Consider the following 27,918-nt stretch of genomic DNA (forward strand, 5'->3'; position numbering starts at 1 on the left):
CTGTCCGGGGGGGGGGGGGGCACCGGTCCTGTAGAGGTTAAATTAATTTACAGAATAATATATTCATTTGGATGTTCTCTCCTTTAGGATCAAGTCTAGCGAACATTGTAAAGGGATAATGTGACGCTACATTAGCAGTTACAGGATACGTACCGTTTGACATCGCACAGGACATTTTCAACCAACCTTAACTTGGCGATACTTCCACAATTCCCGACTTGGAAGACAACCAATGTCTTCTAAACATCCATGTCTAGTTGGAAGGGGTTTGTTTGAATTTAGAAATTGCTCTGCTATTTAATGAAATAAATGTTTTGTTCCATGAGGTAATCCAACAATGTGTAAATCACCATCTTGTCTATTTCAAATCTTCCGTCATTGATCAAGACACGTGTCATTCCACGTGGCACTTTGGGGTGGACACTCACCAGTCTCAATCAATGAGAGAAGATAAAACATTTCAAAAATAGACAAGATGGCGGCGTACACATGGTTGGATTACTTCTAAATTCAAACTAACCCCCTGCAACTAAAACACGGACGTTTAGCAGACATTGGTTGTCTTGAATCGAGTCTGGAATTGAAGAAGTTGGTTGAAAAATTCTGTCCTACTTTAACATGTTCAACAACTAGATCAAAGTCATGAACCTTTGAGTGTTCCTCAAATGATGTCTTCTGGCCTTTTCCCTCATCCCTCCCAAAATGAAAATTCTGACATCTCTCCATGTTCCACATTGGTCTTTTATTCAGTTGCATGTAATCTAAGACATAGAACAGACCATGAGACACGTCGTTGTTTTCCTCCTTTACCCTAGCAATATTCTATTAGCAGTTAAAATGCAAAACATTAACAATGAAATACAAAGTACACATCAATGCAAATATGGAATTTAATAAGGCAATTTGAAGGGACACTACACCAAATATCATAAATAACATTTCAAAGTCAAGCAAATTGTTTTTTAAAAATGTTAGTAACCATGATACTATTCTAATGCTGGTTTAAATAACTAGTACATAGTGTCAATGCTGTTTCAATTCATTCTTATGCCTCCAGCAAAACATTTTCCATACAACACGAATGCACACACACACGGAGGGAACTTCATGTGACAAAGGTCACATTGCAGGAAAAGCCTGCAAGCAGCTTTTTGTTAGCCTGGTCAAGACAAACATGCTATGACAATTCTATAAGGAGTCGGCAAGAGAGCAGTGACAGACTGGCACCCTGGCTAGTGGATTACAGACTGGCACCCTGGCTAGTGGATTACAGACTGGCACCCTGGCTAGTGGATTACAGACTGGCACCCTGGCTAGTGGATTACAGACTGGCATCCTGGCTAGTGGATTACAGACTGGCACCCTGGCTAGTGGATTACAGACTGGCACCCTGGCTAGTGGATTACAGACTGGCACCCTGGCTAGTGGATTACAGACTGGCACCCTGGCTAGTGGATTACAGACTGGCACCCTGGCTAGTGGATTAGACTGGCATCCAGGCTAGTGGATTAGACTGGCACCCTGGCTAGTGGATTAGACTGGCATCCAGGCTAGTGGATTAGACTGGCACCCTGGCTAGTGGATTAGACTGGCATCCAGGCTAGTGGATTAGACTGGCACCCTGGCTAGTGGATTAGACTGGCATCCAGGCTAGCTTTTTGTGGGGCACAACACTAGAAAAATATATTACTGTCTTGGAATGTGTGAGGAAATGGTTCATGATCACTTGGCAGATATTCATCTATAGCAGGGCTCTCCCACCCTGTTCTTGGAGAAGCCAGGGCGTTTAAGTTTGGTGTCAAAATTGGACGTCTATCCACGTCCTAAAATGTTGGGAAATGCCTTCAAAACCGGCCACTAGGGGCAACAGTGAACACTATTACCATCAAGTGGGCTTGGGTTTTGCCAGGGTGTTGTGGATGGCCGAAATCCCATGACTCTGGATCAGAAGGCTGTGTGTTCGATCCCAGTTGTGGACAATATCACAAACCTTAACACTTACCTTAACCATTCAGAATGAATCCCTAAACTGAACCCTTAACTTCAACATTTGACGTTTGGAGAAATGGAACGATACACTTTGAAATGTTATGTTTGGAGCAACGTGGCCAGCTATTTGCCTGGAGAGCAACCATCCTGCAGGTTCACACTCCAACCCCAGCTGTAATTAACCTGATTCAGCTTATCAACCAGATAATTCAATTCAGGTGTGCTACATTAGGGTTGGAGTGTAAAACCTACAGGACGGTAGCTCTCCAGGAACAGGGTTGGAGTGAAAACCTACAGGACGGTAGCTCTCCAGGAACAGGGTTGGAGTGAAAACCTACAGGACGGTAGCTCTCCAGGAACAGGGTTGGAGTGTAAACCTACAGGACGGTAGCTCTCCAGGAACAGGGTTGGAGTGAAAACCTACAGAACGGTAGCTCTCCAGGAGCAGAGCCCTGATCTATAGTATATTCATAAGTAAAGAGAAAACCTTGTCCCATAATATGGTGTTCTTGAGATATCAAACAGAAAATAATTAGGAGAGCATCAAGATCCTAAGCAGGGTGGACCTGAACAAACTGTTGCTAACTAAATACCCCGGAGGGCCCGGTACTGGAACTAAATACCCCGCAGGGCCCGGTACTGGAACTAAATACCCCGGAGGGCCCGGTACTGGAACTAAATACCCCGGAGGGCCCGGTACTGGAACTAAATACCCCGGAGGGCCCGGTACTGGAACTAAATACCCCGCAGGGCCCGGTACTGGAACTAAATACCCCGGAGGGCCCGGTACTGGAACTAAATACCCCGGAGGGCCCGGTACTGGAACTAAATACCCCGGAGGGCCCGGTACTGGTACTGGAACTAAATACCCCGGAGGGCCCGGTACTGGTACTGGAACTAAATACCCTGGAGGGCCCAGTACTGGAACTAAATACCCTGGGGGCCCGGTACTGGAACTAAATACCCTGGAGGGCCCAGTACTGGAACTAAATACCCTGGAGGGCCCGGTACTGGAACTAAATACCCTGGGGGCCCAGTACTGGTACTGGTACTAAATACCCCGGAGGGCCCGGTACTGTAACTAAATACCCCGGAGGGCCCGGTACTGTAACTAAATACCCCGGAGGGCCCGGTACTGTAACTAAATACCCCGGAGGGCCCGGTACTGTAACTAAATACCCCGGAGGGCCCGGTACTGTAACTAAATACCCCGGAGGGCCCGGTACTGCAATTGAGAAAAGCAGGCAAAAAACACAAGATTTAAAAACAACAATATTAAGGAGGGAATGCATAGAAAACGTAAATAAACTAACAGGGCTTTGACATAAAATAAAGCATATAAACGTTGACACGTCTCTAAAGTTTAACACAGGTCTGCTACACTGTTCAAATAAAATGTGGAAAAACCACAGCAAGTGAGAGAGACCTCATTCCAGTTTTGAAACGCAGGACACCGCTGCAAAGTCTCAAAGGCTGGGTTTTCAACCGTCTACCTGTCACACAAGAGGAGCCCTACTTCCCTAGGGCTCCGTTCCCTGAAGCAGAGGGTCAGGATGTGGGTGGGGGGGGTTGCACCCGTTTCTCCTCACACCCTCCTTCTCATCCTCCTACTTCCTCCTGAATGAAGCTAACTGCCAGCGCACAGAGTGTAACACTATGAAAACGCCAGACTTACAAGCACCCTCCTGACTTACTGACGCTGTGTTTAAATTAAAGACGTTTGGAAACCAAGGAATCGTTTTCCTCAGTCTCTGTCGACCAGGTTTGACAGATGTGCTCTGAACAGCAGGTTGGGTGTTGAGTGACGCACGCCATCAGCTGCTGTGACAGGAAGGAGATCAGAAATGAATGTGCCAAGTGTGAAAACTAAGGCAGACAGAGGTGGCTTCCAGGCAGACAGAGGTTGAAAGGGTCCGACCTGGAAGTCAGCCTGACAACATTTTCTCATGTCTTAGATCCATCTATATGAACGTCAGAGGTCTCAATGATCTGTAATCTCACTAAATAAGGTTTCTGCTTCATTCATCTTCAATCTCATTAGCTAAAATGATTACAAGGTTGTGTTGTAAGTTTTAAACACTGAACATTCTCTCCAACTGAGCCTCTATCCCCAGCTGCTAGATAAATACTCTGTCACTGGCTAGTGGTTTGTTGTGCACGTTGTGTGTTCTGTGTGCCAGGTATTTGACCACCATCACAACAGGAAATGATCACCTGGGTTTTAATGGTAAAAAAAATCAAAATAAAAACAAACCAATGAACACACACAACAATTTAAATTACCTCACTAATTTCAGGCCAATGCGCCTAATATGATGCGCTAGCTTGTTTCTGAATCACTTTTACATTTGTAAAAAAAGCTAATTAATACAGCAATTGGAGAAAAGGTCAACAGGAAAGAGTAAACAAAAGGGGAAAAAACAGGAAGGTTTGGCCCAAGACAGTTCTAGATACCTCCCTCCATTTTCTGGTGTTTTTAGGGTGTTGCAGGGAGGTCTTTGATAAGTGACCATCACGCTGTCTTTAATCTCAACAGTTTGTCAGAGTCCTCAGTGTATGGTGGGATGGAAGGTTCAAACATAATCATGTATTTTCTTGAAAATTAAAAAGGAGAAATAAGAAAAGTTTAACTAATTCCTTCATTCCACCCCCCTCCACCCCGTACAAGACGGCGTCTGTTGTGGCTGTCGTTCTCACAGGCGTTTCTGAGCGAAGAGTGACCCTACGACGACTCCTGTGACCAGGGTCATCCCCGCCAGAAACCACTTCTTAAAGCTCTCCTGAGACTTCCTGCTCTCGGCTGCAGCGTCCATCCCAAAGATCTCTGCAAACCGGTCCTGGAGATAGAGAGAAGGGAGTTGGTGAACAAAATGAGGTATAACCAAAAACAAAACCCAAAACGACTCTATACCTTTATTATATAATGCACTCATTTAAAAAATCAGAGCCAAATATAAATGCTACCAGCACATCAACAACCAGAAAACCTCCCTATGTGGAACAACAGTAACCCCCAAGTGAATCCCTTTCACTGTTGACATTTTCCTCACCATCGGGGTCATCTTGAGCCCACCCCTTCCAGGAAATCATTCGAGAGAACGTCCCAGAACGCTGACATAAAGGTCTGCACTTCTGGCTACAGCCACAAGAGGGAAGCAGCACACACTGGATGATACATCCGATTACATCTGGCACTGATGTTCTGGCTGGCTGAGGTTGTTTTCAGTGCAGTGAGTGAATAGTGGACTTCACTGGCCAGTAAAACAAATAGTTCTCAAACAATATAATATCAAGACTGATAACTATATAAACCAAGTAGTTTACATTTCTGTTTGTGTAAACCTTCATGACGTAACATTCAGATGGTCAGACAGAGAGTCTTTGTCCCGTTGCTGAAAGTAAAGTAAGATAGAGACTCATTCCAGAGGAATTCCAAACATGCTGCTTTGATTACAGATGGGTGGTGTACACATCTCCCACAACCCCTCTCTTCCTTCCCCTCTAACAGGGTGATAGCGTCATCACTCCTTCAAATACAGAAGAATACTGAACAATGGAGCCGGAAGCAAAGAAACAACATTAAAATAGCCAACGACGGTTGTTTCCCTTAACAGGATTTGTGACTGTGACGTCACAGCTGTGAAGGTGTCTGGTAAAAAGCTTCTGAGGAATCGAGAGATGTTTTTCAAAGGAAAGGATTCCAAGAATAAGTGTGTGTGTGTGTGTGGGGGGGGGCATGGCAGGGTCAGATAAGAGCAAAGACGTCAATTCAACGTCTATTCCTCAGTCCTGAAGACCTCAGCTAGCTAGCACTGCCAGAGACAGACACTACTGTTGGCCTACAGATACACTGGCAGACAGACATAATACTGTAGACCAGGGAGAGGCCTGATTGGTGTCACAGTTTTGCCCCAGCCCCAGTTAACACACCTGACTCCAATAATCAACTAATTATGAACTTCAGTTTAGAACGCAATTATACTGAAACAAAATATATAACGCAACATGTAATGTGTCGGTCCCATGTTTCATGAGCTGAAATAAAAATTGTTCAATACGCACAAAAAGCTGATTTCTCTCAAATGTTGTTTACATGACCTGTTCGTGAGCATTTCTCCTTTGCCAAGTTAATCCATCCACCTGACAGGTGTGGCATATCAATAAGCTGATTAAGTGGCATGATCATTACACAGGTGCACCTTGTGCTGGGGACAATAAGAGGCCACTAAGATGTGCAGTTTTGCCACACAACACAATGCCACAGCTGTCATGTTGAGGAGGCTTGTAATTGGCATGCTGACCGCAGGAATGTCCACCAGAGCTGTTGCCAGAGAATTTCATGTTAATTTCTCTACCATAAGCCACCTCCAACTTCATTTTAGAGAAATTGTTGCATTTATATTTTTGTTCAGTATAGTTTAAAAATTAGCTGGCTTTGCTAAGGATGGGGATAAAGTGTGACATCACTTCGGCCTCCGAGGACTGGAGTCGCCCCTGCCTGGTCTACAGTATGATGTCTGTCTGGCAGTGTTTATCTGTAGGCCAACAGTACTGTCCGTCTCTGGCAGTGCCAGCCAGCTGAGGTCTGACCCTCCCTGGTCTACAGTATTATGTCTGTCTGGCAGTGTTTATCTGTAGGCCAACAGTAGTGTCCGTCTCTGGCAGTGCCAGCCAGCTGAGGTCTGACCCTCCCTGGTCTACAGTATTATATCTGTCTGGGCCAACAGTAGTGTCCGTCTCTGGCAGTGCCAGCTAGCCGAGGCCTGACCCTCCCTGCAGAGTAGACCTACAGATAAACATGCTGCAATGAATACTGTATATTACACCCATAGTGTTCACAATCATCACTCAATGATTCTGGTGCAAACACTGTCCAAACAAACCCACCACAGCCAAACCAAACTACAGTAGGTGAAGTCCGTCGTCTGTCTGCAGAGTCTAAGTAATGTCAACATGTAAGGCTAACTGTGCTGCAGGAGTCAGCAGCACTCTGAAGTTAGCATAGTGATTAGAGCATTGGGCCGGTCACCGAATCCCTGAGCTGACAAGGTAAACATCTGTCATTCTGCCCCTGAGCAAGGCAGTTAACCCACGGCTGAGCAAGGCAGTTAACCCACGGCTGAGCAAGGCAGTTAACCCACGGCTGAGCAAGGCAGTTAACCCACGGCTGAGCAAGGCAGTTAACCCACGGCTGAGCAAGGCAGTTAACCCACTGCTCGCCGGACACCGTAGACTATGGCAGAGATGGTGGGTTAATGAATGCAGGGTAGCCTAGTGGTTAGAGCATTGGACTAGTAACCGAAAGGTTGCAATGTCACGCCTTGGTCATAGTGTTTTAGTTATATAGTTGGTCAGGCCAGGGTGTGACATGGGTTTGTGTGTTGTATTTCGTATTGGGGTTTTGTTTTATTGGGATTGCGGTTGAGTAGGGGTGTTGTTAGGCTGGGCTGCCTGAGGCGGTTCTCAATTAAGAGTCAGGTGCTTCTCGTTGTCTCGGATTGGGAACCGTATTTAGGTAGCCTGAGTTCGCGTTGTATTTCGTGGGTGATTGTCCCTGTCTCTGTGGAGTGTTCACCAGATAGGCTGTAATTAGAATTCACGTTCCGTTTGTTGTTTTGTATTCATTCAGTTATTTCATGTATCGCTATATTCTTTCATTAAAGTCATGAGTAACCTACACGCTGCATTTCGGTCCGACTCTCTTTCTACAAACGAAGAACGACGTTACATGCAAGTTCAAACCCCCGAGCTGACAAGGTACAAAATCTGTCGTTCTGCCCCTGAACAGGCAGAACGAATGTTCCTAGGCCGTCATTGAAAATAAGAATTTGTTCTTAACTGACTTGCCTAGTAAAATAAAGGTAAAATTAAAAATTCAGTTGGACAACTGATTAGTTATCTCCCTTTCACTGAGAGGTGAAGCCACAGAGTATCGCTCCCCGTGAGAACAGCATGAAGGGGAATGACAGGAATGCTGTGGGTGTAGAAAATAAAGATCTCGGTTTGCGATGACATGATGTGTGAAAGCATATCAGAATACAGAGTGAGTTGACAGGTGAAACCAAAAGCCTTAATAAAAATAGGATAAGACTTCACTTCACTTTCCCTCTCCTGAATAGCCTCCCTGAAAGAATATTAATCAAATACAAGAATACATTTGATTTTTAACACACTTGCTCATCTTTCTACCATATCATCTAGGTTCATCTTCAATGTCTCTGCCCAGGTCTGCGTCAGCTCTACACTGCTTCCTGTGGTCTGTAATCATGGCAGGCAGCAGCATAACGCTCAACCCTGTAGTCATCAGTGCTTATTGATCTCCGGAGGTCTCATGTGTATTCTACCTGCCCAGGCATGACCATACCACACACCCCGACACAGTCCACACACTGTAGAACCACACCTTTCTAGTGAACTGGGGCCTCCGTGTTAAATGACTGGTAGTAAACCCCACGTGTTAAATGACTGGTAGCAAACCCCACGTGTTAGTTAGACTGGTAGTAAATCACACAGGCACATTGTAATGTTTGTCATTCTCCAGGTCTGAGTGGTTCTGTCTCAGTCCCCTGTGAGCTACCTAGCCCTAAACCTACTCCAGTGTTTTCCACTTGTTCCCCAGAGATGTCAGGTGGTAAGCAGCAGCCATTCTAAGATGTTTTCCAGCCTCTGGGTTTTTCTTTGTGTTTAAAAACTAAATAATCGATAGCTGAAGAGAGAAGGAGAGAGCAGGGATGGAGAAGTCTGTGGGGCAAAGGGGGAAAAAACAACATTTCATTATAAGGTTGCCAAGGTTACCAGAGAGCAGCTGATCAGTGTGTTTGTGTCTGATAGATTACACAGAGCTACGTGGCTGAGAGGAAAGGTCCACAACACCACCGGCCCCTGAGTTAACTCTAACAGGTAACCCCGCTGGGTTTCACCACCATCATGACCTGTAACAACATCTCCTTGGTGAAACACTGACCACAAGATTACTCAGAATACTTCTCTTTTTTTTAAATCAATGAAAAGGTGCTATTTTAGAGAATGTAAGCAATATTTAAGATAGTTTTGAGTTTTAGACTAAAGTGTTCCTCTTCATAATTTAGAGCCCGTAGGTCCCCAGAGAGAGAATCTGAATTAACCAGAGCCTTTCAAATAATTCAGCATCAGCTGATCTGGGCAGGTCTATTTCAATAGAGGCCTAAGCTCAGTTTGGCAACCTGAAAGGACAAAATATGCAGAGGGAACACAGTTACCAAACAGAGTTGAAACAATGGTACACGGGGAGTGTTCCATTCAAATGCAGAAAGGAATCCAGAATGTTCAACTAGCCTAGTTGGGTGAATTACAGAATGCTGGCATAGCCCTGAGAACACAGAAGCCTGTGCATGAAACTAACAAAAAAAGGCCAGATTCTGCTTTAAACCAGCCCAACGAAAGACAATAGAGGGTTGCAAAACCCTTTGGTCACACTGGACGGATTTCCTGTCAAATGCTGCATTCTTCAGTGATGACGCAGGACCTCTAGATTGTATCATCCAGTATTTGAGTAATAAGTTGCCACCTCATGTCTCAGGCATGCCTCTCTGATGTTGAAGTCTGACCTTTGCTGAGTCATAATGAAAACACTGGATGTGTTGTGCTTCTAAGGGCAAAAGTGCAATTCCAAATCAGTACGTCTTGTTTGTTGAGTAAACTCAAATAAACAAAACTGTTGCGGTTAGATTACATTTCCGAGTGACCTCAAAGGGACATCTTTTAATCTACACCGCTGGTCAAACATGTTGAGTATTACTCACACTGACCACAGTCTGACCTCTTATCTGCCATCGTGATGCACACAGGCAGGGCAGAACTAGGCTAAAGTTGACAGCTAAGACAGTGCTCCCAGTCCCACCCTCAGAAAACAACTCCTCATGCCTGTCAGCAGATCATCCCATAGGGCGGCGCACAATTGGCCCAGCGTCGTCCAGGTTTGGCAGGTGTAGGCAGTCATTGTAAATAAGAATTTGTTCTTAACGGACTTGCCAAGTTAAATAAAAGGTTCAATAAATAAATAAAAAATAAGGTCATATGACAACTGGCAGACAGTCATCCTCCAGAGTGTGAAAGTCGGGCTTTGGGCCAAACCATCGGGCACCTGGACACTGCAGCATGGAGAGGGGTTAATACACCTGGCAAAGCCCTGGAGCAAGGCTCTGTTCTGCCTTTAACTTCTCCTGCTCAAATAGCTAGAGTACTATGTAGTCATAAAGACTGGTGATTGATTAGAAACAACAACCCACACTAAGCAACTCTGCAATTCACTCCCCTTTAAACACTCAAGCAAGGCCGAGGGCTAGTCGAGCCCACGCAGGCCGAGGGCTAGGGGAGCAGCCCTCGCAGGCCGAGGGCTAGGGGAGCAGGCCGAGTGCTAGGGGAGCAGCCCACGCAGGCCGAGGGCTAGGGGAGCAGGCCGAGGGCTAGGGGAGCAGGCCGAGGGCTAGGGGAGCAGGCCGAGGGCTAGGGGAGCCCACGCAGGCCGAGGGCTAGGGGAGCCCACGCAGGCCGAGGGCTAGGGGAGCCCACGCAGGCCGAGGGCTAGGGGAGCCCACGCAGGCCGACCTAGTCGGCTCGGGGATTCAAACCAGCAACCTTTCGGTTACTGGCCCAACCGCTAGACAACCTGCTGCCCTTACCACTGTCATCAGACCCAACACTCTTAACCACTAGACTACCGGCTGCCCTTACCACTGTCAGACCCAACACTCTTAACCACTAGACTACCTACTGCCCTTACCACTGTCATCAGACCCAACACTCTTAACCACTAGACTACCTGCTGCCCTTACCACTGTCAGACCCAACACTCTTAACCACTAGACTACCTGCTGCCCTTATCACTGTCATCAGACCCAACACTCTTAACCACTAGACTACCTGCTGCCCTTACCACTGTCATCAGACCCAACACTCTTAACCACTAGACTACCTGCTGCCCTTACCACTGTCATCAGACCCAACACTCTTAACCACTAGACTACCTGCTGCCCTTACCACTGTCAGACCCAACACTCTTAACCACTAGACTACCTGCTGCCCTTACCACTGTCATCAGACCCAACACTCTTAACCACTAGACTACCTGCTGCCCTTACCACTGTCAGACCCAACACTCTTAACCACTAGACTACCTGCCTCTCTAGCTAGGAGGTGGTCTGGTAAAAAGGACAATAGGGATAGAGGAACTTGATGGTGACCTCCCAGCTGGCTGTTATTGTAGGTTCTAGTCTACACATTAAGGAGAGTGTCTGACCTCTTCCTCTAGTGGGCCATGTCTCTGCTGAGCCATCCGGAGACGAATCCATTCATTAAAGAGATTAATGAGTCGGACATTCAGGCTCCGACGCCGATCTGTTCTCAATCTCAGTTTGGGTTCCCTAGCAGGGCAGCTCACATTCTGTCACCACCGCACTCCTCACAGAGTCTAGGGGAAAAGGGGCCACAGCCACCACACACAGAGAAACGTGTATATTTTGCTTCTTCAGATCTGATGTGTCACCAGCAACAACCCCACAAAGTTGAACCCTCAAAACACTCACCGACTCCAACCCCCTCACAAAGGGGCAAAGACTTACCATCTGTCTGAAAGAAAGAGGAGAATAGAAAATGATAGGAAGTGACAGAGGAAGAGATTCATGAGAGTGAGGGGTGTAATGGGATAGGAGACAAGGAGACTAGGAGAGGAAAGACAACATTAAAATATGGCTACAGCATTTACTTATTTTTATTTAACTAGGCAAGTCAGTTAAGATCAAATTCATATTTACAATTATGGCCTACCCCGGCAAAACCCTAATGACGCTGGGCCAATTGTGCGCCGCCCTATGGGACTCCCATTCATGTCCAGTTGTGATACAGCCTGGAATCAAACCAGGGTCTGTATTGATGCCTCTAGCACGGAGATGCAGTTCCTTAGCCACGCCGCGCCAATCGGGAGCCCCAAAGATGGCTCTTATTACATTGCCGCCAATTCGAACAAGAACAACAATGATCATGATAATCACAAGTCGGCTTAATCATATTCATTACAGCGCTTTCAGATTCTGGAATATTTGCTGGGCACCGTAGCCCCTCACCCCATGTCAGTTTAATAGATCACAGCTACCACACTAATCTCATAGAGAGGTCTCATAATTTGATATCAGTTTCTATACATGCACACAGAGACAGAGAGAGACAGAGAGAGACAGAGAGAGGCCGAGGGACAGAGAGAGGCCGAGGGACAGAGAGAGGCCAAGGGACAGAGAGAGACAGAGAGAGACAGAGAGAGGCCGAGGGACAGAGAGAGGCCGAGGGACAGAGAGAGGCCAAGGGACAGAGAGAGGCCGAGGGACAGAGAGAGGCCGAGGGACAGAGAGAGGCCGAGGGACAGAGAGAGGCCGAGGGACAGAGAGAGGCCGAGGGACAGAGAGAGGCCGAGGGACAGAGAGAGGCCGAGGGACAGAGAGAGGCCGAGGGACAGAGAGAGGCCGAGGGACAGAGAGAGGCCGAGGGACAGAGGGAGGCCGAGGGACAGAGAGAGGCCGAGGGACAGAGAGAGGCCGAGGGACAGAGAGAGGCCGAGGGACAGAGAGAGGCCGAGGGACAGAGAGAGACAGAGACAGAGAGAGAGGCCGAGGGACAGAGAGAGACAGAGAGAGACAGAGACAGAGGCCGAGGGACAGAGAGAGGCCGAGGGACAGAGAGAGACGCCGAGGGACAGAGAGAGGCCGAGGGACAGAGAGAGACAGAGACAGAGAGAGAGGCCGAGGGACAGAGAGAGACAGAGAGGGACAGAGAGAGACAGAGAGACAGAGAGAGGCCGAGGGACAGAGAGAGGCCGAGGGACAGAGAGAGGCCGAGGGACAGAGAGAGGCCGAGGGACAGAGAGAGGCCGAGGGACAGAGAGAGGCCGAGGGACAGAGAGAGGCCGAGGGACAGAGAGAGGCCGAGGGACAGAGAGAGGCCGAGGGACAGAGAGAGGCCGAGGGACAGAGAGAGAGGCCGAGGGACAGAGAGAGAGGCCGAGGGACAGAGACAGAGGCCGAGGGACAGAGAGAGGCCGAGGGACAGAGAGAGGCCGAGGGACAGAGAGAGGCCGAGGGACAGAGAGAGGCCGAGGGACAGAGAGAGGCCGAGGGACAGAGAGGCCGAGGGACAGAGAGGCCGAGGGACAGAGAGGCCGAGGGACAGAGAGAGACAGAGACAGAGGCCGAGGGACAGAGAGAGACAGAGACAGAGGCCGAGGGACAGAGAGAGGCCGAGGGACAGAGAGAGGCCGAGGGACAGAGGGAGGCAGAGGGAGGCCGAGGGACAGAGGGAGGCCGAGGGACAGAGGGAGGCCGAGGGACAGAGGGAGGCCGAGGGACAGAGGGAGGCCGAGGGACAGAGGGAGGCCGAGGGACAGAGGGAGGCCGAGGGACAGAGGGAGGCCGAGGGACAGAGGGAGGCCGAGGGACAGAGGGAGGCCGAGGGACAGAGGGAGGCCGAGGGACAGAGGGAGGCCGAGGGACAGAGGGAGGCCGAGGGACAGAGGGAGGCCGAGGGACAGAGAGAGGCCGAGGGACAGAGGGAGGCCGAGGGACAGAGGGAGGCCGAGGGACAGAGGAGGCCGAGGGACAGAGGGAGGCCGAGGGACAGAGGGAGGCCGAGGGACAGATTCAGAGTGGCAGAGAGGGAGAGAGAGAGAGAGAAAATGGGGAATGGAATCCTGACCTGATTTCCCACACTAAGACAGCTCAGAACTGGAGCAGAGAGCAGCAACCACAATGTTTCCACTGAGAGTACACCAACACACAGAGAACACTACTCTAGTTCCTCGACCAACACACACAGACCACTATTCTAGTTCCTCTACCAACACGCACACACCACTATTCTAGTTCTTCTACCAACACACACACACCACTATTCTAGTTCTTCTACCAACACGCACACACCACTATTCTAGTTCCTCTACCAACACGCACAGACCACTATTCTAGTTCCTCTACCAACACGCACAGACCACTATTCTAGTTCCTCTACCAACACGCACAGACCACTATTCTAGTTCTTCTACCAACACACACACACCACTATTCTAGTTCTTCTACCAACACACACGCACACACCACTATTCTAGTTCTTCTACCAACACACACACACCACTATTCTAGTTCTTCTACCAACACACACACACCACTATTCTAGTTCTTCTACCAACACACACACACACACACCACTATTCTAGTTCTTTTACCAACACACACACACACACACACACCACTATTCTAGTTCTTCTACCAACACACACACACACACACACACACCACTATTCTAGTTCTTCTACCAACACACACACACACCACTATTCTAGTTCTTCTACCAACACACACACAATACTATTATAGTTATTCTACCAACACACACAGAGAACACTACTCTAGTTATTCTACCAACACACACACAGAGAACACTACTCTAGTACCTCTACCAACTAACAGACCACAGAGCGACATTCATGGTGTCGCTAGCGGAGTCATTCTGGCCCTCTCTCAAACAGCCCTGGTTGTAGGCTAGGCATACATGTCTTCAGGGCCCAACTGTAGCTACACTGCTGTAGGCCTGTTAGTGAAACTGCTGAACACCAGGCCCCTCCTCCCTCCCCGCTGCTGAACACCAAGCCCCTCCTCGCTGCTGAACACCAAGCCCCTCCCCCCTGCTGAACACCAGGCCCCTCCTCCCTCCCCGCTGCTGAACACCAGGCCCCTCCTCCCTCCCCGCTGCTGAACACCAAGCCCCTCCTCGCTGCTGAACACCAAGCCCCTCCCCCTGCTGAACACCAGGCCCCTCCTCCCTCCCCGCTGCTGAACACCAGGCCCCCCTCCCCCTCCCCGCTGCTGAACACCAGGCCCCTCCCTCCCCGCTGCTGAACACCAGGCCCCCCTCCCCCCGCTGCTGAACACCAGGCCCCTCCTCCCTCCCTGCTGAACACCAGGCCCCTCCTCCCTCCCTGCTGAACACCAGGCCCCTCCTCCCTCCCTGCTGAACACCAGGCCCCTCCTCCCTCCCTGCTGAACACCAGGCCCCTCCTCCCTCCCTGCTGAACACCAGGCCCCTCCTCCCTCCCTGCTGAACACCAGGCCCCTCCTCCCTCCCTGCTGAACACCAGGCCCCTCCTCCCTCCCTGCTGAACACCAGGCCCCTCCTCCCTCCCTGCTGAACACCAGGCCCCTCCTCCCTCCCTGCTGCTGAACACTGATCTACATCAGCACAGCTGGATGTCAGGCTGCTCTGTACAGAATCACAATCACATATTGCCATATTTAGAGCACAGCAACAGCTCATTGCTTAGTGTGGTGCTGCTCAGTTGGATGGCGAGCTGTGTTGGTGCACCAAGTGAGCCAGTGGTGCTGCAGGTCCCTCTTCCACATCACTGGATGATAAAGGCTATAAATAGAGCAGAGATAGGGGGAGTTGCCACTAAATGGACTGCTCCATTGGGCAAGACCCCATTACACATGTACACACACAGATGTGCATAGACAGTGTTTTTCTTTCTCCCAGCTACATACTCCAATCTCATCCAGTCTGTAGTGTACACGCTATGGTGGCTGGATCCCCTGCAACCCTGGAGGAGTGGAACGTCCCAACCTTCCTTGAAGGTGAGTTGAGCCCCCCCCCCCACTCCCTGGAGCAATGGAATGGCCCAATCTCTCTGTAGTGTACACGTTATGGTGGCTGGATCCCCCTGCAACCCTGGAGGAGTGGAACGTCCCAACCTTCCTTGAAGGTGAGTTGAGCCCCCCCCCCCCACAACCCTGGAGCAATGGAATGGCCCAATCTCTCTCCCTCTCCTCAGCATCAAACCTACTGTCCCAGACTGACGGTTTTGTGACAAGGCTGAGGGAGACAAAATCACACCATCTGTTTAATGACATTTTCACTCAGTCACTGACACACCATCAACCACAAACAACCCCCACACAGACAATGCAGTGTGTGCAAGACTGAACACATTTTATAAGGAAACGCTTCATTGCAAAAGACAAAACCAACTTGAAAGTGTCCGTGTGCACGTGTGGGTAAGCAACCGCAGGGGTGCATGTGACAGGTCTCGTGCAATAGTGCCAAGGTAGAGGTAAGTTGCATGCCCGCTTACCATGTGCTTGCTAACTCTCGCTTACAGCTCGCTGCCGCCGGCTAGCCCTGTTATGAATTGGGGAGCAGCTTCGTGCATACGTCTCCACTCACGGCGGTACACGTTAACTGGTTGTCTTGAAATTCCAGGCTAACCGGCAGGGGATCTCAGAGCAGCAGTGGGCCCCAGAGATGTGTCTGTACAGGCAGGGGATCTCAGAGCAGCAGTGGGCCCCAGAGATGTGTCTGTACAGGCAGGGGATCTCAGAGCAGCAGTGGGCCCCAGAGATGTGTCTGTACAGACAGGGGATCTCAGAGCAGCAGTGGGCCCCAGAGATGTGTCTGTACAGACAGGGGATCTCAGAGCAGCAGTGGGCCCCAGAGATGTGTCTGTACAGGCAGGGGATCTCAGAGCAGCAGTGGGCCCCAGAGATGTGTCTGTACAGGCAGGGGATCTCAGAGCAGCAGTGGGCCCCAGAGATGTGTCTGTACAGGCAGGGGATCTCAGAGCAGCAGTGGGCCCCAGAGATGCGTCTGTACGGCCCACTTCTGTGTGGACATGTCCTGGCAGCCATCAACCACTGTCCCACTGCCTTGTGGGTTAGTCTGGTATGACAAAGGCTATGTGAGCCTGAGACAAAAGCAATGCTGGCGGCGAGCGGTGGGCGGACGCCAACAGACTGGACCCGGCAGCCTCCTGTGGAAGATACTGGTCGTGCTGGGTTTCTCCTTCTGACAGTGAAGTAGTGATGTTGGTATCCACTACCCACTTCTGACCTCGGTGAAGCCATCAACCAGAAACCGGACTAAAAGTCTGGCGGCATCTGGTGACGGGGCCAGGAGTGAATGCACCGGGAGCCCTTCATCAGACCTGTGCACGCCAGCGACAAAGGACTATTATGGCCGCCAGTAGTTGGGACTTGAGTGGCAGCTGCTCTCAGCAGACCACTGTGTGACTGAGCAGCCCAATTTAGGATCCACACTGCTCACCCCAGCTGGGGAGGCGCCAAGGAAAAGGTGGCCTAACAATTGCCCACTCACTCCATCCTGGATAGACTACCGAACCTATCGGGAGTTCCACTCAGCGGTCAAAAAATGCCTTCAGAAAATAATTCCCTGGCAACATGGAACAACATAATTATTTTGGACAATGACGATAATAGCGACCCCCAACGGAGAACAGCTTTGATTGCTGCAAAACTAAGGCTCTACAACATTGACAGTTCTGCCCTGAGTGAAACCAGGTTCCTGGATGAAGGGTCCCTGAAAGAGGGAGGAGAAGGTTACACCTTCTTCTGGAAAAGGTTACCCTCCGGGTGGACAACATCAGCACAGTGTGGGACTGGCAATTAAGAACAGCCTTTTACCCAGCCTCACCAAAAAGTGAAAGACTCATGTCTCTCCGTATCCCCCTAGCCAAGATGCATTATGCTACTCTTCTCAGTGCATACACACTAGAGGTTGACCGATTAAATAGGGACGATTTGAAGTTCTCATAACAAATCGATCATCAGCCTTCTTGGACGTCGATTATGGCCGATTACATTGCAATGCACGAGGAGACTACGTGGCAGGCTGACCACCTGTTACGCGAGTGCAGCGTCAAAAGGACCTCGTGGCTGCAAGGAGTCAAGGTAAGTTGCTAGCTAGCATTAAACATATCTTAGTAAAAAAAATATCAAACCTCACATGGTTGATGATATTACTAGGTTAACTAGCTTGTTTTCCGTTGCATATAATCAATGCTGTGCCTGTTATTTTATCATCAAATCATGGCCTACTTCAACTTGGCCAAACAGGTGGTGATTTAACAAAAGCGCATTTGCGGAAAAGCACAATCGTTACACAAATGTACCTAACCATAAACATCAATGCCTTTCTTAAAATCAATACAAGTATATATTTTTTAAACCTGCATATGTAGTTAAGAAATTAATGTTAGCCGGCAATATTAAATAGGGAAATTGTGTCACTTCTCTTGCGTTCAGTGCAAGCAGAGTCAGGGTATATGCAGCAATTTGGGCCGCCTGGCTGGTTGCCAACTGTGTAAAGACCGTAATTAATTTTCCAGAATTTGATATAATTATGACATAACATTGAAGGTTGTGCAATGTAACAGCAATATTTAGACTTCGGGTTGCCACCCGCTCGATAAAATACGTAATGGTTCTGTATTTCACAGAAAGAATAAACGTTTTGTTTTCGAAATTATAGTTTCCGGATTTGAACATATTAATGACCGAAGAATTGTATTTCTGTGTGTTTATTATATTATAATTAAGTATACGATTTGATATTTGATCGAGTAGTCTGAGCGGTAGGCAGCAGCAGGCTCGTAAGCACTCGAAAAAAACTGCACTTTACTGCGTTTGCAAGCAGCTCTTAGCAATGCTTGAAGCACAGCGCTGTTTATGACATCAAGCCTATCAACTCTCGAGATGAAGCTGGCAATACTAAAGTGTGTATAAGAACATCCAATAGTCAAAGGTACAGTTAAAGTCGGAAGTTTACATACACCTTAGCCAACTACATTTAAAAACTCAGCTTTTCACAATTCCTGACATTTAATCCAAGTAAGGATCACCACTTTATTTTAAGTATCTGAATGTCAGAATAATAGTAGAGAGATTGATTTCAGCTTTTATTTATTTCATCACATTCCCAGTGGGTCAGAGGTTCACATACACTCAATTAGTATTTGGTAGCATTGCCTTGAAATTGTTTAAGTTGGGTCAACCGTTTCAGGTAGCCTTCCACAAGCTTCCCACAATAACTTGGGTGAATTTTGGCTCATTCCTCCTGACAGAGCTGGTGTAACTGAGTCAGGTTTGTCGGCCTCCTCCTTGCTCGCACACGCCTTTTCAGTTCTGCCCACAAATTTTCTACAGGATTGAGGTCAGAACTTTGTGATGGCCACTCCAATACCTTCACTTTGTCCTTAACCTGTTGAGTGTAGGGGGCAGTATTTTGATGTTTGGATGAAAAACGTACCCAAATGAAACTGCCTATTTCTCAGGCCCAGAAGTAGAATATGCATATAATTGTAGGATTAGGATAGGAAACACTCTTAAGTTTCCAAAACTGTTAAAATATTGAGTACAACAGAACTGATATTGCAGGCAAAAACCTGAGGAAAATCCAACTAGGAAGTGTTTCTTATTTTGAAACCTCCCTGTTCCATTGCATGCCTTCCCTCCAGTTAAAGAGATATCAACAAGATTCCTTTCCCTATGGCTTCCACATGGTGTGAACAGTCTTTAGACATCGTTTCAGCCTTTTATTCTGAAAAATGAGCGAGAACGATCACATCGTGTCAGTGGATGGGCTGGGTGCCAGCAGAGTTTTGTTGGCATGCGCCAACAGCTTGGAGCAGACATTTTCTCTCTCTCCTATTGAAAAAGCTATGGTCCGGTTGAAATATTATTGATTATTTATTGTAAAAACAACCTGAGGATTGATTATAAATTAAGCTGCCTGCTACTCAGCCGTAAAAGCTAGAATATGCATATAATTTGTAAATTTGGATAGAAAACACTGACGTTTCTAAAACTGTTTGAATGATTTCTGAGTATAACAGAACGCATATGGCAGGCAAAAACCTGAGAAAAAAATCCAACCAGGAAGTGGGAAATCTGAGGTTTGTAGTTTTTCAACTCAGCCCCCATTGAAGATACAGGGTGATATTAGTTATGTTTTACTTCCCAAGGCGTCCACTAGATGTCAACAGTATTTAGAACCTGTTTTGAGGATTCTATTCTAAAGGAGGGGCTCAAAAGGGCTCTGAGTGAGCGGTCTGGCAGAGTGTCACAGCCTCGGTCTGGCGCGCTCAAGTGAAAGGTAGCTACGTTCCACTTAATTTGTACAGACAAAGGAAATGTCCGGTTGGAACATTAATGAAGTTATGTTAAAAACATCCTAAAGATTGATTCTATACTTAGTTTGGCATGTTTCTACGGGCTGTAACAGAACTTTTTGAACTTTTCGTTCGACGCGACCTGAACGCGCTTTTGGATTTGTGTACCAAACGACCTAACAAAAGATGATATTTGGACATAACTGATGGACATTATCGAACAAATCAAACAATTATAGTGGAACTGGGATTCCTGGGAGTGCATTCCAATGAAGATCAAAGGTAAGTGAATATTTAAAATGCTATTTCTGGCAGGTACGTCTTTTTGGCTGCTTTGTTGTCTAAAGGCTGTACTCAGATTATTGCATGGTTTGCTTTCTCCGTAAGTTTAAAAAAAATCTGACACAGCGGTTGCATTAAGGAGAAGTTTATCTAAAGTTCCATGTATAATAGTCATATCTTTATCAATGTTTATTATGAGTATTTCTGTAAATTGATGTGGCTCTCTGCAATATCTCTGCATGTTTTAGAACTACTGAACGTAACGGGCCAATGTAAACTCAGATTTTTAAAATATAAATATGAACTTTATCAAACAAAACATACATGTATTGTGTAACATGAAGTCCTATGAGTGTCATCTGATGAAGATCAAAGGTTAGTGATTCATTTTCTCCATTTCTGCTTTTTGTGACTCCTCTCTTCGGCTGGAAAAAATGGCTGTGTTTTTCTGTGGCTTGGTGGTGGGGGAGGGGGGGAGGGGGTCCGCTAGCAGAACGGGGTTGATCACAATACTGGGTTGGGTGAATATATTTTATATAATATACATCATTTTTTGTTAACTAGAAAATAGTATCCTACAGCAAAGTGTGTTTAAATCATTTCTAACTTGTTAACAATTTTTGTTAATTCGTTTTTGCTACCATGTGGGTTTTAGCTTGCTTGAGCCTGCTAACTGAGTGTTAATTCACCTGTTTCCATATATGTTTCATGTAAAAAAAAAAATCTTACATAGGAGTTATTTAATCTAACTGCTTTAACTATTTATCTGTACATGGAATTGTATTTTTTATTACTCATTTTTTTCTAATCGTTACAGGAAATTGCCAGGGACACTATCTGATGTGTGGAGACATTTCACTGCAGCTAATGTAGAAGGAAAAGCTGTGTACATTTGCAAATAATGTGCCAAATCATATGTGAAGAATGCAACAAAGATGCTGAATCATCTGACCAAGTGCATAAAGTTCCCTCAGTGCTCACAACAAGCAACCTCTGACAAAAGTCCCTCTACTTCTATTTGAGGTGAAAATGATGAATCCGACACCTTATCGATGGCAACAGCTCATGGTCCTCCTGGAATCAGAAGTTTTTTTTGACTCAATGGAGGAACGTAGTCAGAGATACTGATGAATGTCTTGCTCGAGCTGTGTATGCAACTGGTTCACTTCTGATGCTCACAGGCAATGTGTATTGGAAGAGAATTCTGAATGTTCTTCGCCCAGCATACACCCCTCCAACCAGACATGCTTTATCTACTAATTTGCTGGATGCAGAGTTCAACGTTAACGTGAAGGTCAAGCAAATCATAGAGAAAGCAGACTGTATTGCAATCATCTCTGATGAGTGATCGAATGTTCGTGGGCAAGGAATAATTATCTACATCATCTCCACCCCTCAACCAGTATTCTACAAGAGCACAGACACAAGGGACAACAGACACACCGGTCTCTACATTCTAGATGAGCTGGAGGCAGTCATCAATGACCTTGGACCTCAGAAAGTATTTGCACTAGTGACAGACAATACTGCCAACATGAAGGCTGCTTGGTCTAAAGTGGAGGAGTACTACCCTCACATCACACCCATTGGCTGTGCTGCTCATGCGTGGAATCTGCTCATCAAGGACATCATGGCACTGAAAACAATAGATACACTCTACTAGAGAGCCAGGGAAATGGTTTGGTATGTGAAGGATCATCAAGTTATAGCAGCATCATCAAGTTATAGCAGCAATCCACCTCATCAAGCAAAGTGAGAAGAATAAGAGCACCACATTGAAGCTGCCCAGCAACGCCTGTTGGGGTGGTGTTGTCATCATGTTTGACAGTCTTCTGGAGCGGAAGGAGTCTCTCCAAGAAATGGCCATATCACAGTCTGCAGATATGGACAGCCTCATCAAGAGGATCCTCCTGGATGATGTATTTTGGGAGAGAGTGGTAAGCAGCCTGAAACCTATAGCAGTAGCCATTGCACAGATCGAGGGAGACAATGCAATCCGGTCTGATGTTTAGACTGCTTGCAGATGTAAGAGAAGAAATCCGTAATGCCCTGCCCACGTCACTGTTGCTCCAAGCAGAGGTAACTGCAGTTCTGAAATATATCAGAAAGCGTGAAGACTTCTGCCTGAAGCCTGCAGTGTACACTTTGGACCCCAAGTATGCTGGCAAGAGCACCCTGTCTGGTGCAGAGATCAACAAGGCCTATGGTGTCATCACTACCGTGTCTCGCCACCTTGGCCTGGATGAGGGCAAGGTTCTTGGCAGTCTGGCAAAGTACACTTCCAAGCAAGGGCTTTGGGATGGAGACGCAATATGGAAGTCATGTCAACATATCTCATCAGCCACCTGGTGGAAGGGACTTCGTGGATCTGCGGCTCTTTCCCCTCATCCTCCAAATCCCACCAACATCAGCCGCCTTGGAGCGCAACTGGTCTTTTTTTGGTAACACACGCACCAAAGCATGCAACAGGCTGACCAATGCAAGGGTTGAAAAATTGGTGGCCATCCGGGCAAATTTGAGGATTTTTGAACCTGACAACAAGTCATCCTCAACAAGGTTGGAAAGTGACAGTGAAGATGAGGCCTCAGAGTCTGATGTTCAAGAGGTGGACATTGAGGAGGTCCAGGGAGAAGACATGGAAGCCTGAGAGGAAGTCAACCAAAGCTTTAGTTTCTAGACTTACATTTTACAGATGTATGTTGAAAACATTTTAGGAGATGCGATGGATCATTGGGGGATCATTCAATATTCCCTTTCTTTTGTTGTTCAGTGAAATCATCCCATGTTAAGTCAACTAATTTTATTTAAATTCTTAAGTTTTTTTTATTTATATTGGAAAGATTGAATAATTTGCAATTATGTCTACTTACGAGAAGGTAAAATGTTTCTGTCTCCATATGATAAATATATCCAATGTCAAAAAATATCTACATTTCAAATGGTATTAAAATTAATTCCCATATATTCACACGGAAATTTTCCACCTCTGAATATTTCAACCCTAGTGGTTACCATTTAATATCCAAAAGAGAGTTGTGAGGATTCTGTGCCATTGTGGAGGTTAGAAAAACAGACAGGCAATGGCCAACCCAAGTTCAGATCTACCCATCAGAATGTCTGTTACTGTTCACCTGGTCCTCTACCCATCAGAATGTCTGTTACTGTTCACCTGGTCCTCTACCCATCAGAATGTCTGTTACTGTTCACCTGGTCCTCTACCCATCAGAATGTCTGTTACTGTTCACCTGGTCCTCTACCCATCAGAATGTCTATTACTGTTCACATGGTCCTCTACCCATCAGAACGTCTTACTGTTCACATGGTCCTCGACCCATCAGAATGTCTATTACTGTTCACCTGGTCCTCTACCCATCAGAATGTCTGTTACTGTTCACCTGGTCCTCTACCCATCAGAATGTCTGTTACTGTTCACCTGGTCCTCTACCCATCAGAATGTCTGTTACTGTTCACCTGGTCCTCTACCCATCAGAATGTCTGTTACTGTTCACATGGTCCTCCACCCATCAGAATGTCTATTACTGCACGTTTACATACTGGCATGTTACCTGTGGGGACGGCTGGGCACAGCAGATAGCGACACACATTACTGTGTGTGTGGGGGACACACACATACACTTGTCTGTACGTGTGCGCACCCAGAGGTCCTTTGTTTAAGGTGGTCACGAGAACGGGTCTAGGACACTGTTCGATCCACTGTATCAAAGCACTGTACGACAACTATAAAAACACATCCACTTCATTTAGCATTGTCATTTCAGAAACATACCAACACTACTCTATTTAAAACGTACTATTTAAAACGTACACTTGAAAATGTAAACAAAATCCCCATGGTGACCAGGTATAGGCAAGACATTCGGGGAGACGGGGACGGGAGGGATCTGCCACATCATCTATCAGGGGGAGGACAGTCAGCCGTGATTGGTGATTTTGTCAAATGGATTGAAGAAAATGAGTAAACATGGATGGATGGGTAAACAAATGAGTGGACACGTGACGGTGAGTGCACACACACACCACGGTGATGCTGGCGTGTTGTTGCTTGTCTGGTCTGCAACACGACTGCTAGTGTGTGGTGGTTGGGGGAGGGAGGATGAGGGAGGAGGGCTGATGGGTCCCAGGGGTACAGTCTCCTTTCCTTTAGGGCAGTCTGACTTACAGCGGCAGGGAGTAGGTGTGACGTGTGGATCAGGCAGTGTGTATCCTATGTGCAGTGTGTATCCTATGTGCAGTGTTTATGTATTCATTGGAAGGGCTCGACTGTTTAGAACAAATATGTGCTGCCTATGAAATGTCCACAAAAAAATACAAAATAGCAAGAGCTCAAGTTCTCCAGTCACAGAATACAGAATACATGTGGTAAAAGAGTCAAATATAGCCTGTATGATGTTAAAGCAATAAGGCCCGGAGGGGTGGGGGAGTTTATGGCCAATATACCACCACTAAAGGCTGTTCTTAAGCACGACGCAACACGGAGTGCCTGGACACTATAAACTGGTTACCAACGTAATTAGACCAGAAAAAATACATATTTTGTCCTACACGTGTGATATACCACGGCTGTCAGCCAATCAGCATTCAGGACCCGAACCACCCAGTTTATAATGTGTGTTACGTAGCGGCTTGGAGGGGATGTAGCCTACAGTTGAGGTGTGGCACTCTCACAGACACAAAGGAGATAAACTATTCCTTTATTTCCTGCTTATCTTTCATCCTCCCACTTCCAACTATCATCCTCAGACCTGCCCTCTCCCATTGACGGTCCAAATGAGTTACCCGTTATTCTGTCAGAACCGCATGTCCAGATATTATTCACCCATAATTGGTACTAACTCAAACCCCCTCAGGCATTCTCCTCCCTCACTGCCCTCCCTCCACCATACTGTTACAGTGTATCAGTAGACTACATTCTCTCCCTCCACCGTACTGTATCAGTAGACTACATTCTCTCCCTCCACCATTCTGTATCAGTAGACTACATTCTCTCCCTCCACCATTCTGTATCAGTAGACTACATTCTCTCCCTCCACCATACTGTATCAGTAGACTACATTCTCTCCCTCCACCATACTGTATCAGTAGACTACATTCTCTCCCTCCACCATACTGTATCAGTAGACTACATTCTCTCCCTCCACCATACTGTATCAGTAGACTACATTCTCTCCCCCCACCATACTGTATCAGTAGACTACATTCTCTCCCTCCACCATTCTGTATCAGTAGACTACATTCTCTCCCTCCACCATACTGTATCAGTAGACTACATTCTCTCCCTCCACCATACTGTATCAGTAGACTACATTCTCTCCCTCCACCATTCTGTATCAGTAGACTACATTCTCTCCCTCCACCATACTGTATCAGTAGACTACATTCTCTCCCTCCACCATTCTGTATCAGTAGACTACATTCTCTCCCTCCACCATACTGTATCAGTAGACTACATTCTCTCCCTCCACCATTCTGTATCAGTAGACTACATTCTCTCCCTCCACCATACTGTATCAGTAGACTACATTCTCTCCCTCCACCATACTGTATCAGTAGACTACATTCTCTCCCTCCACCATACTGTATCAGTAGACTACATTCTCTCCCTCCACCATACTGTATCAGTAGACTACATTCTCTCCCTCCACCATACTGTATCAGTAGACTACATTCTCTCCCTCCACCATACTGTATCAGTAGACTACATTCTCTCCCTCCACCATACTGTATCAGTAGACTACATTCTCTCCCTCCACCATACTGTATCAGTAGACTACATTCTCTCCCTCCACCGTACTGCATCAGTAGACTACATTCTCTCCCTCCACCATACTGCATCAGTAGACTACATTCTCTCCCTCCACCATACTGCATCAGTAGACTACATTCTCTCCCTCCACCATACTGTATCAGTAGACTACATTCTCTCCCTCCACCGTACTGTATCAGTAGACTACATTCTCTCCCTCCACCGTACTGTATCAGTAGACTACATTCTCTCCCTCCACCATACTGTATCAGTAGACTACATTCTCTCCCTCCACCATACTGTATCAGTAGACTACATTCTCTCCCTCCACCATACTGTATCAGTAGACTACATTCTCTCCCTCCACCATTCTGTATCAGTAGACTACATTCTCTCCCTCCACCATACTGTATCAGTAGACTACATTCTCTCCCTCCACCATTCTGTATCAGTAGACTACATTCTCTCCCTCCACCATTCTGTATCAGTAGACTACATTCTCTCCCTCCACCATACTGTATCAGTAGACTACATTCTCTCCCTCCACCATTCTGTATCAGTAGACTACATTCTCTCCCTCCACCATACTGTATCAGTAGACTACATTCTCTCCCTCCACCATACTGTATCAGTAGACTACATTCTCTCCCTCCACCATACTGTATCAGTAGACTACATTCTCTCCCTCCACCATACTGTATCAGTAGACTACATTCTATCCCTCCACCATACTGTATCAGTAGACTACATTCTCTCCCTCCACCATACTGTATCAGTAGACTACATTCTCTCCCTCCACCATACTGTATCAGTAGACTACATTCTCTCCCTCCACCGTACTGTATCAGTAGACTACATTCTCTCCCTCCACCATACTGCATCAGTAGACTACATTCTCTCCCTCCACCATACTGCATCAGTAGACTACATTCTCTCCCTCCACCATACTGCATCAGTAGACTACATTCTCTCCCTCCACCATACTGTATCAGTAGACTACATTCTCTCCCTCCACCATACTGCATCAGTAGACTACATTCTCTCCCTCCACCATACTGTATCAGTAGACTACATTCTCTCCCTCCACCATACTGTATCAGTAGACTACATTCTCTCCCTCCACCATACTGTATCAGTAGACTACATTCTCTCCCTCCACCATACGTATCAGTAGACTACATTCTCTCCCTCCACCATACTGTATCAGTAGACTACATTCTCTCCCTCCACCATACTGTATCAGACTACATTCTCTCCCTCCACCATACTGTATCAGTAGACTACATTCTCTCCCTCCACCATACGTATCAGTAGAATACATTCTCTCCCTCCACCATACTGTATCAGTAGACTACATTCTCTCCCTCCACCATACTGTATCAGTAGACTACATTCTCTCCCTCCACCGTACTGTATCAGTAGACTACATTCTCTCCCTCCACCATACTGTATCAGTAGACTACATTCTCTCCCTCCACCATACTGTATCAGTAGACTACATTCTCTCCCTCCACCATACTGTATCAGTAGACTACATTCTCTCCCTCCACCATACTGTATCAGTAGACTACATTCTCTCCCACAATTTGTTTCGAAATGATGCTCTTTGGCACTCTGTTTACTTTCCAACCTCCTTCACCACTGAGGTCAGAGCGAGGGGGGATTCCACATATCATTCCTTAAAATGCGCTGTTCCCGCCATTCACTTTAACCTCCTTCACCACTGAGGTCGGACAGAGACCCAACCGTTGACTCAAGGGGGATTCCACCTGTCACTCAGTCTTCATAACTCAATCTGCTATTAACTTTCAACCTCTCTTTCAGTCGTTCTTCTCGGGTCATTTCTCTCGAACACAAATCAGGACCGAATATGTTATAAAGCACCAATGGGATGAGGAGCGGTCAG

The 27,918-nt window shown here is 47.0% G+C and overlaps 1 protein-coding gene across 1 annotated transcript in view; it reads right to left on the reverse strand.

The window, feature by feature from the left end:
* Positions 1–721: 721 nt before the first annotated feature.
* The window catches only part of LOC115101947 (bcl-2-like protein 1), a 33,019-nt gene continuing 5,822 nt past the window's right edge, over positions 722–27,918 (reverse strand). Inside the window, exon 3 of the mRNA XM_065005211.1 lies at positions 722–4,826. Coding sequence (XP_064861283.1) covers positions 4,683–4,826 — 144 coding nt within the window. The 3' untranslated portion in view covers positions 722–4,682. The remainder of the gene's footprint in view (positions 4,827–27,918) is intronic.

The sequence above is a fragment of the Oncorhynchus nerka genome, linkage group LG20 (genome assembly GCF_034236695.1).
Source record: "Oncorhynchus nerka isolate Pitt River linkage group LG20, Oner_Uvic_2.0, whole genome shotgun sequence".
Lineage (NCBI taxonomy): Eukaryota > Metazoa > Chordata > Actinopteri > Salmoniformes > Salmonidae > Oncorhynchus > Oncorhynchus nerka.